Source organism: Narcine bancroftii, chromosome 8 (genome assembly GCF_036971445.1).
Source record: "Narcine bancroftii isolate sNarBan1 chromosome 8, sNarBan1.hap1, whole genome shotgun sequence".
NCBI classification, from domain to species: domain Eukaryota; kingdom Metazoa; phylum Chordata; class Chondrichthyes; order Torpediniformes; family Narcinidae; genus Narcine; species Narcine bancroftii.
Genome location: NC_091476.1, coordinates 45,914,878 through 45,926,960, shown reverse-complemented (window position 1 = coordinate 45,926,960; position 12,083 = coordinate 45,914,878). Strand labels below are relative to the sequence as shown.

The 12,083-nt window shown below is 51.1% G+C and overlaps 1 protein-coding gene across 3 annotated transcripts in view; it reads left to right on the top strand.

Moving 5' to 3' along the window:
- adgrg4a (adhesion G protein-coupled receptor G4a) overlaps positions 1-10,169 on the top strand; it is a 46,881-nt gene extending 36,712 nt beyond the window's left edge. For all 3 annotated transcript variants that reach the window (XM_069893559.1, XM_069893558.1, XM_069893557.1), the window contains 6 exons: positions 3,837-4,105; positions 4,185-4,281; positions 5,147-5,424; positions 6,438-6,539; positions 8,339-8,479; positions 9,758-10,169. In XM_069893559.1, coding sequence (XP_069749660.1) covers positions 3,837-4,105; positions 4,185-4,281; positions 5,147-5,424; positions 6,438-6,539; positions 8,339-8,479; positions 9,758-10,011 — 1,141 coding nt within the window. In that variant the 3' untranslated portion in view covers positions 10,012-10,169. The remainder of the gene's footprint in view (positions 1-3,836; positions 4,106-4,184; positions 4,282-5,146; positions 5,425-6,437; positions 6,540-8,338; positions 8,480-9,757) is intronic.
- Positions 10,170-12,083: the final 1,914 nt, after the last annotated feature.

Here is a 12,083-nt window from a genome sequence, read left to right as displayed (position 1 = left end):
GCATGACTTCAATCAACATGAGACTTGCCCTTTCCTGTTGTGAACTATTGTTTATTTGCTTTTCATAAATATCCTAGACCTGTCTTCTGAAAGACCTGGACCCTACAGGAGTCATGCTGAGCCTCCAACTTCAACGACCCCTGTGGCCAGGAGTTTTTTTTCGCATCACTGGAAGACGAGAATGTAGTCACGATACTTGTCCCCAACTATCACAGTTGGAAAATGCACAAAGGCAATAGTGGTGAGAGATGGCATCCCAGTAATTATAGTGAGTGTGAAAATGGAGGGGAAATCCATGATTTGCCTATGAATGTGAAGGCAGTGGGTCAATTCATGAATTGACAAAAGAGTTGACAAAGCTCGGAAGAAAGAAGAATACATAAATTTTCGGATGGAAAAGTCAGGAATGGCTCATGAGAATTCTATGGTAGCCAGGTAGGAACTTAAGAAAGGACAGGAGAGCTAGTAGAGGGCACGAGAAGGCCTTGGCAAGTAGGATTAAGAAAAACCCTGAGGGGTTCTGTGCGTATGTGAAAAACAGAAGGATGAGGAGATCGAAGGAAGGCCGCTAAAGAATAAAGGAGGTAACATAAGCCTGGAGGCAGAGGAGGTTGGGGAGGTCCTAAATGAATACCTTGATCAATGTGAGGTCATTTTTGAATAGGTTTATATGCTGGAGGTTAGGAAGGAGGAGGTGCAGGATCTTCATAAAAACATTAGGATTGATAAGTTTTCAGGTCTGGATGAGATGCGTTCCAGGTTACTACAGGAAGTGATGGAAGAGATTGCTGGGTTGTTGGTAATGATCTTTGCGTCCTGCCTGGCTACAGGGGAGGTACCAGAAGATTGGAAACTGGTAAATTTAGTCCCCTTCATTGAAAAAAGGTAATAGGGAGAATCCAGGGATTTATAGATGAGTGAGTTTTACATCAGTAGTGGACAAACTATTGGAGAAAGGATTCTTAGGGTCAGGATTTACATGGATTTAGAGAAGCATATAGCATTTAGACTCTCATCAGTATGGCTTTGTGAGGGGTGTTTTGAAGAAGTAACAAAAGAAATTGATGAAGGTAGGAGAGGAGATGTGGGTTATATAGATTTTTGTCACGATCCCCAAAGGAAAGATGACTAGACAGATAGGGAGATCACTTCATTGAGCACCTCGGCTCTGTTTGTGGTAATAGTGTGAATCTCCCAGTGGCCACCCATTTCAATTCCCCATCCTCTTCCCTTGCTGACATGTCTGTCCATCGTCTCATGCACTGGCAGACTGAGAGCACCTGCAAATTGGAGGAACAGTATATCATATTCCGTCTGGGAGCCCTGCAACCAGATGTTATTAACAGCAACTTCTTCTGTTTCCATTAGCCAACCTCCCACCCCTGCCCCCACCATGTCTTCTCTCCTGTAGTGCTTTCTCTCTCTCTCTCTCTCTCTCTCTCCCTCTCTCTCTCTCTTTTCTCTTTTCCCTCTATCTCCTTTATCCCAGCTCTGCATTAACAGAGCGAACCCCCGCCCAACAATTCTCACCTTTCCTCTCTCTTGGCTTCTTCTCCATATCCAATTATCATCTTTGTATCCCCCCCCCCACCCCCGCCATTTCTTTAGCTGCTTTCAGGGGGCCAGAATACCTGACTGTAAAGCCGCCTATTCTACCCCATTGCGGCTGTCGGGCCGCCACCTGAAAGTGGAGAACCCAGCCAGGAGGAGCACTTACCTAACCCTCCTCCTGTAGGAATATTCTTTGACTCGGAGCACAGTCCACAGGAGCCGGTGTTCACTCAGACACGGTTCTCCTTCAGCCGGGACGTTCAGGTGACAGAAAGGCGTCTTCTCCGAGGCCACCTGAACGTCCAGCTGCACTCCCCCAACCGCGTCTGCCGGCGCATTATCTGCATCCAAGCACCTGAAAGCAGCTTTTTATTCTAGTGCCTGTCTGCTTTTTCTTATACCTTGAAGAAGAGTTCAGGCCTGAAGCGTCAGTAAAATATCTTTTCCTCCTATGGACATTGCTAGACTTGTTGAGTTCCTCCAGCATTTCTGTGTTTTCACTCTCAAGGTTGCTGTGTAGGTTGATAGGGTAGTTAAGAAAGCCTATGTGATACTGGCCAATAGTCATGAGGCAATATTGCAGCTCTATAAAACTCTGGTTGGACCACACTTGGGATATTGTGCTCAGTTCTGGTCACCTCATTGCAAGAAGGATGTGGAAGGTTTGGAGAGGTAGGGGGGTGCAGAGGAGATTTACCAGGATGTTGCCTTGATTGGAGAATGTGTCTTATGAGGCAAGGTTAGTGCAGCTGCAGCTTTTCTGTTTAGAGCGAAGAAGGATGAGAGGCCTGCAAGGTTATGAGAGGCATAGATAGGGTGGACAGCCGGAACCATTTTCCCGGGGTGAGAGTAGCAAATAACAGGACATCTGTATAAAGTGAGGGGAGGAAAGTATAGGGCATACATCAGAGGCAAGTTTTTTTTTTACACAGAGTAGTTGGAGGCTGGTACAATAGGGAGATTTAAAAGACTCTTTGACAGGGACATGGATCCAAGAAAATTAGAGGGTGTGAGGTAGGTAAGGTTTAGATTGTTGAGTAGGTTTATATAGCTCAGCACAACACCGTGGGTTGAAGAGCCTGTACTGTACTGAGATTTTCTATGATTTTGGTCCTTTTGTAAACTTAGATATCCTTCCTCGTTCGCCACTGCATTACCAATTTTCCAAATTTACTCTCATAGTTAATTACATTTTTATGCAAATTGTTAATAAGATTGTGTTATATGGCGAGCTCTCCACTGGCCACCGTGACAGAGGTGCACCAAAGAAAAGGTACAAGGATTGCCTAAAGAAATCTCTTGGTGCCTGCCACATTGACCACCGCCAGTGGGCTGATAACGCCTCAAACCGTGCATCTTGGCGCCTCACAGTTTGGCGGGCAGCAACCTCCTTTGAAGAAGACCGCAGAGCCCACCTCACTGACAAAAGGCAAAGGAGGAAAAACCCAACACCCAACCCCAACCAACCAATTTTCCCCTGCAACCGCTGCAATCGTGTCTGCCTGTCCCGCATCGGACTTGTCAGCCACAAACGAGCCTGCAGCTGACGTGGACTTTTTACCCCCTCCATAAATCTTCGTCCGCGAAGCCAAGCCAAAGAAAAATACAGATGATAAACAGCAGCAGACCCAGTACCAACCTCTGAGACACCCCCTTAGGCATAGGCCTCCAGTCAGAAAAAGATCCATCCATTACTACCCTCTGCTTCTTTCCACTGAGCCCGTTTTGAATCCAACGGGCCAACTCACCATGGATCCCATGTGATTGATCTCTCAGACTAACTTGCCATGTTGTCAAAGTCCACATTATATACAACGTCCATAGTTCTGCCCTCTTCAACCCTTTTTGCCACCTCTTCAAAAACCACACTCACATTCATGAGTCATGATTCATGATGCATGAATCCAATTTGACTACCTCCAGTTGGTCCCTGATTGTCCAAATATCAAGAGTTCCTGATGCTCAGAATCCTTGCCAACAATTTTCCAGCCACAGGCATCAAGCTTACTGACCTGTCCTTGCTGCCCTTTTGTAAATAGTGGCTCAACTCTTTAGTTTTCCGGCACTTCATCAAGGTCAATGATGATGAGAATATCTCAACAAGAACCTCTGGTGCGTTGATACAATTGGTCAGGCTTTGGTAACCTATCCACTTGAAGGTTCTCCAAGGTTGCCAACACGTCCCTGGTAGCTCGAGTATGAATTGTGGGACTAGGTAAGCATCAGCTTACCTCTCCTCCTCACCTCATGGATACTGTGCCACTCACTGACTAGTTCACACCTAGGAACCTGCGGCAGGATTACCCGGCCAAAATCTTGATGAACCTCTGCACCTCACTCTTCTTGCTGAACATGGCCTTCCTGACCAACTCTTGGATGTCATCATTCCATCTGTGGGGCCTGTGTGTGTCTGCGGCTGCCTCACTGCACTACTTCCTGCTGACCTCGTGCACCTGGATGTGCGTGGAGGCTGTGCACATGTACTTCGCCCTGGTCAGGGTCTTCAACATCTACATCCGGCATTACATCCTCAAGTTCTGCCTGATTGGATGGGGTGAGTGAAACAGACTCTGATTAATTTAAGCTGCAGCCAATTGGAAATCAATGTCAACCCATATTATTGCCTTCCACAGGGCTGCCTGCTGCTGTTGTGGTCACCCTGCTCTCTGTTGACATAGACACTTATCAGCAGGAGGAGAATGTGACATCTGTGGGCCCCCTGGTCTCATTGTAAGTTGACCGTCTGCCGGAGTCTGCTCTGTCTTCACCATCTTCCCTCTTCACCATGGCTTCCTGCCCAGAGAACACCCTGGCACCCATGATGTTGGGTCAGGGTCTAAGTCACTGAATCTGGGGTGTGGGGAGGGGACAATGTGGGAAAGGGAGAAGGGAGGGGGAGGATGGTCAAGGAGGGAGTAGGGAGGGGATGATGGCCAAGGAGGTGGAAGAGAGGGGGAAGGGGAGGAGGATGGACAGGGAGGATGGAGAGGGGAGGACAGAGCAATGGGGGGAGGGGAGGATGGTAGGAGAGGGGTCAATGATTGAAAAGGGAGAGTGGATAGGGTGGAGCAGGTGATAATGGTGAGGAGGGGACATTGGGGATAGATGGGGAGGGGGAGGGTTTTGACAATTGAAGATAGAGCCATCAGAGGCTTGAATTAGGTCTTTGGAAATATTATTGGCAATTGGGGGCTTCAGTCATCTTACAGAAAAGTCCAAGGTGTCAGTCATCCTGCATTCCCCACCAGTGGGTTGGAAGGAGGGAGTGGGGATTGAAATCTTTGAGGGGCTGTGTTGGTGTTCTAGTTTTAATGCTGGGTCAGTGGCAAACCCTGGTGAGCTGGTGGTCTCACGGTGAGCCTGTGGTCTCACTGTGTGCTGCCAATCTCATGGTGATCTGGCCACCTCATGGTGATCTGGCAGTCTCATGGTGTGCCGGAAATCTCACAGTGCCAGTGAACTCACAGTGATCCGGCAGTTACTTAGTGATCTAATGGACTTATGGTGATCCTGAGGTCTCACGGTCAGCTGATGATCTCACGGTCTCACAGTATGCTGGTAGTGCAATGGTTTTTCCGGTATTGTGTGTCTCCAGCTGCTGGTTAAGAAATGGTGTTGCCTTCTACATCTCAGTGGTGACCTACTGTGGCCTGGTGTTCCTGGTGAACCTGACCATGTCCCTGGTGGTGCTGCAGCAGATCCGCGTGATGCGTTCGAACCGGCGCAGCAACAGCTCCCAACTCATTCACCACCTGCGAGCCACGGCGAGTCTCATTGTCCTGCTGGGCCTGACTTGGGGCTTGGGCTTCCTCTCCTGGGGCTCAGCCCAGCTCACCTTCACCTACCTCTTCTCTATCCTCAACACACTGCAAGGTAATCAGCAACATGACCTCCAGACTCCCAGCTGCATGGCCATTCACCCGACTCGTCTGCCCAGAGGCTGCGGGGAGGTGACCAGAGGCTGTAGACGTGGGGTGGTGCCCAGAGCCCATGGAGAGGTGCCTGTGGGCCATGGGGATGTCCCCATGAGCCATGGGGAGGTGCCCAGGGTTGAGGGAGACAACAAGGGCCCCTGGGTGTGGGGAGGTGCCTGGGATGCCATGGGAAGATGCCTGGAGGCTGTTAGGAGATTCCCAGGCTTGTGGGGAGATGACAAAGGTCCTCATGGGCGTGAGAGGTGCATGGGACATGGGAAATGCTCAGGACCCATGGGGATGCCCAGGGGCTGTGGGGAGATGATGTGCCTGTGTGTGTGGGGAGCTGGCATGGGGAGATGCCAAGGGGCTGTGGGGGGGAAGGGGGAGATGCCCAGGGACCATGTGGGGAAATGGCCAGGACCCATTGGAGATGACCAGGACCCATGGGAGATGCCTGGGAGCTGTGGAGGTAGATGCCCAGGCCTGAGGGGAGATGACAAGGGGCTGTGGGTGTGGGAAGGTGCCCAGTGGAGATGGCCCCAGGTGCCATGGGAGGATGCCTGGGGACCAGGGGGAGATGCCCGGGGTCTGTGGGGGGATTCCTGGGGTTGTGGGGTGATGCCTCCATGACTCCAAGATTTCATTGAGAAGCACATCTTCACACAAATGGCTTTGGAAATCTGGAGCAACACCCCATGAAATCTGTCAGGTTGCAAGGGAGAGGACAGGGGGAGTTTAAAACCATTGACCTTCATCCTACGTTCAATGGGCATCAAGCCATGAGTCACTAAGACAAGAGACAAACAACAATAAAGGAAAGTATGAGGCTGAGGGGCTGAATGTCCTCCTGTTCCTGGGTGACATTGTTGAGGGGCTGAAAGGCTTGCAGTCCTTGCTGTCACTGTACAGTTGCTCTGAACTGTCTTGGGTTCAGGGAGTTGCCTCACCTCCTTCTTTCCATCTCACCAGGGTTCTTTATCTTCCTGTTTCACTGCTTGATGAAGGACAATGTTCGGACCCAATGGAGGATCCACCTGTGCTGTGGTCGCCTGGAACTCGACAAGTGCTCTGGTACAAGCCTTCCCTCCTTCTCTGGAGATCACAGGAATTCCAGGATTGCCATCCTGTGAAAGAGCTGGTTCAACCCATCCTAACCCTTCCACTGTGGTCACATAGGCCCAGTATTGTGAGCACCCATGCTGAACACCGCAGCCCTAAGCATGTGATGCAGTCTGCAATGGTGCACAGACTAGATTCCTGGGCAAGAGTGCAGCGCAGGATATTGGTGTGCAGGAACAAATGAGGGGAATGGTGCAGTGCAGGGGGTGAAACACGGAAGACTGCAGACACTGTTATTGTACTTAGTACACAATAATGCTGGAGAAACTCATCAGGTCCTGCAGTGTCAACAGGAGGCAAAGATATATAAACAACATTTCAGGCCTGAGGCCTTCGTACGAGTGAATAAAAAGGTGTGGGGGGTGCGGGCGCGGAGGGAAGGAGAAGGCATGGAGAGGAGCATAGGCCAGAGAGTGGTCATGGAAAGGAGGGCATTAGCAAAGATATATAAACAACATTTCAGGTCTGAGGCCTTCAGGCACCTGAATAAAAAGGTTGGGGGGCGGGGGTGCAGAGGGAAGGAGAAGGGATGGAGAGGAGCATAGGCCAGAGAGTGGCCATGGAAAGGAGGGCATTGGAGACAAGCTGAGAATTGATTGTGGGTGGTGGTTCCTCTGAATGCAGAGCTGGAGGAAATGAGACAGAGGGATAGAGGAAGATGGAGAGTGCAGGCAATATGGAACATTGATGCGACTGGACCATATGGTGTGATATTGTTACAGGAGATAGTGAGCACAGAGGTCTCGTATTTACTGCAGGGTGCACAGATTTTGGAGGCAGTGCAGAGATGGTACACTGTTGGTTGCTTGGGTGAAGGGGCTGTTGTATGGAGAAAGGTTGTGTGGGAAGGGATTCGCAGGATCTGGACCAGTGAGGGACATGTGGTGTGGAGGGGAAGCTGGAGGTTATGGGGCTGCCCCGCGTCCTTCCCAGGGAGAAGAGAAGGTGAGTTGTGAAGTTAGGTCCCATCCTCCACAGTGGTTCACACCTGTCCAGGTGTTTGTTTCCCACCATGGGGGGTTTGCACCTGTCCAGGTATTTGATCCTCACTGCAGGATTCTGCACCTGTTCAGGAGTTCCTCACCACAGGGCTCTGCACCTGACCTGGTGTTCCTCACTGTGGGGGTCTACACCTATCCAGGTGTTCCTCACCGCACGGGGGTCTGCAACTGTCCAGGTATTCCTCATCATAGGGATCTGCACCTTTCCAGGTGTTCCCCACTATGAGGGGTCAGCTCCTGTCCAGGAGTTCCCAACTATGGGGGGGGGGTTAGCTCCTGTCCAGGTGTTTCCCTACCATGGGGGGGGGTCAGCTCCTGTCCAGGAGTTCTTCACTGTGGGGGATCCTTAACTCTCCAGATGTTCCTCATCATGGGTATCTGCACCTGTCCAGGTGTTCCTCAACACGCGGGTCCTCACCCATCCAGGTATTCCTCACCATGCAGTGTCTGCACCTGTCCAGGTGTTCCTCACTGGGGGATCCGCACAGGTCCAGGTTTTCTTTACCGTGGTGGGGTGGTCCTGCATCTGTCCAGGTTTACCTCACAGTGGGGAGTCCACACCTGACCAGGTGTTCCTCACCGTGGGGGTTCCGTACCTCACCAGGTGTTCCTCACCATGGGGGTCTGCACCTGTCCAGGTATTCCTCACTGCACAGGGTCCGCACCTGTCTAGGTACTCCTCACCACCGGTGTCTGCATCTGTCCAAGTATTCCTGGCTTGCTGATGGGTGTGTGTGTGTGTGATGGCAGAGGGCAGCAAACCGGGCCCAGGAGCGATGCTGAGAGCTCACAGGACGGGGTCCTGGGCACAGTCCAACAAGTCAGACTCCACCACCACCTCCTGGAGTGGATCCAGAAAGAACTTGGTTCTCCCACAAGTCTACGGGACAGGTATGTACTCCCTGGGTCAGATGGTATCAACAGGGCATAGTGTGAGCAAGGTAGAGGAGTGCGTGCCTGTGTGTAGGGGTGTGTGTGTGGGTGTCTGTTCGTTTGTGTGCTTGTGAGTATAACACTCGGCCATTTCAGGTGAACCCTCCGCCTTGAGGCCGGAGACAGGAGAACTTACCTTTCAGGCGGCAGCCCTAAAAAGCTGCTTCAGTGTCCCATTCATATCCAGGTGCGCCTTGTGGCACCCTCCGGATCTGATGGAGACAGGGTGACTGATGCTGCAGCGCTACCTGTCATAAATATGCAACATTGCAATTGGCTGTCTTCCCTACCATAGTCCCCCATGCAGGTGGAACTGGTCTGTGTTTCCCAGAACAGTTCCAGCTGTGTGAGGGATTATGGGTAGGGAAGACCGCCATTGCTATGCCATGTTTTGAGCCACAAAGAGCAACCCCAAAGACTGAAGCGCCCATTGAGGTGCCGGAGTGACCAGCTGGTCTGTCACAGCCCACACTGACCACCCCTGTCCCAACGGCCCCTGCAGACTTCCCCTGCCCCAGTGGTCCTCACCAACCTCCCCTCCCCAGTGGGTCAGGGGACTGTCAGGTAGTTGGGCTGGTGTCTGTCAGGCAGTAGGGTTGCGGGCTGATGGAGTCATCAGTCTGCTCCTAAGCAGCTGCTGGCTGCACATTCAGGTGCATCCATGGAACCCAACACTCTGCCGATTATCCCTCCCCAAGGAGGGTTGGCATTGGTGCCTCGGAAGCACTTTGGGTGCATTCAGGTCAGTAGATATTTAGCCACGGGGGTGGGGGGGGGGATAATCAGCGGCTTTACACAAAGGGGTTTGGGCCACCTGAAAGGGTCTACTGTGTGTGTGCTGTGTGAGACGAAGTGATGGGTTGTGCAACAGTGCATATAAATCAGGGTTGACATACAATGGTCAGGGTGTGCGTGGCTAATTGTGTGCAATGGGCAGATGCAGGACGATATGTGATGGACGAAGAAGCCTTGGTGGGACAGGAGGCCATATTGGGAAGATCAGGTGTGTGTAATACAGCTCTGCCTGGTTCAGAGGGAGGGGAGTCCTGATGGGGAGAGGGTGATGGGTGGGGGAGGTGAATAATGGGGAGGGGTCGTGAAATAGGGTGGGAGTGACATGTGAGGAGGGCGGTGATGGGTGGGGAAGGAAGTGATGGGTGAGGAGAGGGGGTGACTGGAATCAGCCTGTGAAATCCTTGCCTGGACCTGATTCTGATCTGATCCACATCTTCACAGATCCCGATTACAATAGCCAGTGTAACGAATGGAGTAACCAGTGGAACACTTGGAATGACCAGCGTAACCAGTGGAGTGACGAATGTACTGACCCATGTAACACGTGGCGAGACCGCTGGCATTGGACAATGGGGGTTGACAAGCCTTGGGAAGTGGAGGATGAGGTGGGGGCTGATCCACCACTCTCTCCCCACTGGGAAACTGCTTATTGCCATATACAGGTCAAAAGGGAGGCCCAAGAGGGGATGATGTGATGGAGGGGATGAGATGTGCCTCCTCTCCACCCCCCGCCACCACGTTATGCTCATCCTGAGAGCCAGGCTGTGGGAGGGGCCAGGGGATGCTGTGGATGTGGAGGGATCAGCAGGGATTGTGGGCTGGCTGAGGTGAATCAAGGTCGGGTCAGGGTGAGTGGGGCAGAGAGGCTTGAGCTCGAAGGATCTTATTGGGGGAATCTCAATAAAAAATGTTTGCATCAGTTTGGTTTTAGAACTTCTTATTGACCTCAAGACCCACCCCACATGGAGTGGGCTGTAATCAGGATCTCTGCTGAACCTTCTCTGCCAGTGTCCAGTACAGCACCTCTTAATCAAAGGAACCTGGACAGACTGTTCCTGAGGGACTGGCCTTAAAGGTGAATGTGGATCCTGGCGTTTGGGATGGGAGGTATCTGGTTCAGACGGAAGAGGTTGCCCTGAACTCACCTGGATACCCAGGAGTGGACACCACTCAGCAGTGAACACTGGGATTAACAAGGGTGCAGGTCAGGAGTGTGTGTAGCTCAATGGCTGTGCCATAGTTACATCACTTGATCAGTAAACCAGAAGATTAGAAAGGGATAATTAGGTCATGTTAGATCAGGAGCAGAGGACGCCGCTCGTTTCCTCCCTCTGCCGCACCATTAAATATGATCACAACTGATCAATGCCAGTCTCTTCTTCTCTATTGCAGTGCACCAGCCCCTGCCCACCATGGGTCTCCTCCTCTCAGACAGAAGACATTTCCACCACCTCAAACAGTGTCTCATTCATGGAAATATCTCTGTAGAGCCACCCTCCCCCTTCACTGAGGTCTTGAGGTTCAATAAGATCACTCCTGAACTCCAAGGAACACAGCCCTGGACTGTCCAGCCTCTCTGGGTAGGACAAATCCTTCACCAGCAGTGAACCTCCTTTGAACTGCCTGACATGTTACTGGGCCCTTTCTTAGGTATAGAGAATAAAACTGTGCTCAGTGAAGGGGACCACACTCTGAGCTGCTCCCCACAAACCTGTTCTACCCTCCTGTTGCTCCACTCGATGAGATTTCTGAATGAGCCTCGCCAACAAAATAATGTTGCCTTGGCTGTGTTAACTGATCTCTGTAACTCTGCATTCTGAACTGCTGTACCATGGACAGGGTGTCTAGCTGGACTGCTCGCACAGCAAATGTCATAATTGCAGCTGAGTACGTGTGACAATAAACAAAGAGCGGTCCCACCAATACCCTGTATAACTGGAACAACACCCCTCACCCCATTCTTAAACTCCAACCATAAAGGACAAGTTATTTGCCTTTAGAATGACCTCTGTAGCTGCCTGTCAGCATTTTGTGCTTCACACACCAAGACACCTGAACTTCACCCACTCCCAGTCTCTCTCCTTTTATGGTGTGTGACCTCCCACTTCCACATATCAAGCTGTATTTGACTCAATAGCATTGATGTGTAGAGGGGCCTGGGGTTCAGATCTGTAGCTCTGTCAAAGTGATTGGTGTAAAGAATGCATAGGAATGCCTAGCTTTATCGGTCAGGACACTGAGTGTCAAAGTAAAGAAGTTGACATCTACCCCTGTGACCTCAGGAAAGCTACAGGTGTCCACACCTCCTCCCTCACCACTATTTGGGGCCCCCCAAACAGTCCTTCTAAGTGAAGCACACTTTCACATGAATCTGTGGATGTCATCTACTGCATCCAGTGCTCCCGCTGTGGCCTCCTCTACATTGGAGAGACTAGGAGATTGCTTTGCTGAGCACCTTCACTCTGTCTGCTACAATAACGGTCTTCCCAGTGACCACTCATTTTAATTCCACACCCCACTGCCTCACTGACATATCCATGGCTTCGTGCACTGACAAACCGAGGCTACCAACAAATTGGAGGAAGAACACTTGATATTCTGTCTGGGCTCTCTCCAAGTGGACGGCATTAACATCGACTTCATCAGTTTTCATGAGCTTTCTTTCTTTCTTTCCTATCCTTCTGTTCCCTTTCTTCTCCGTTCACAGCTACCCCTCCATCTATCATTTCTCACCTTTTTTCTCCCACCCATATCCACCTATGACCTC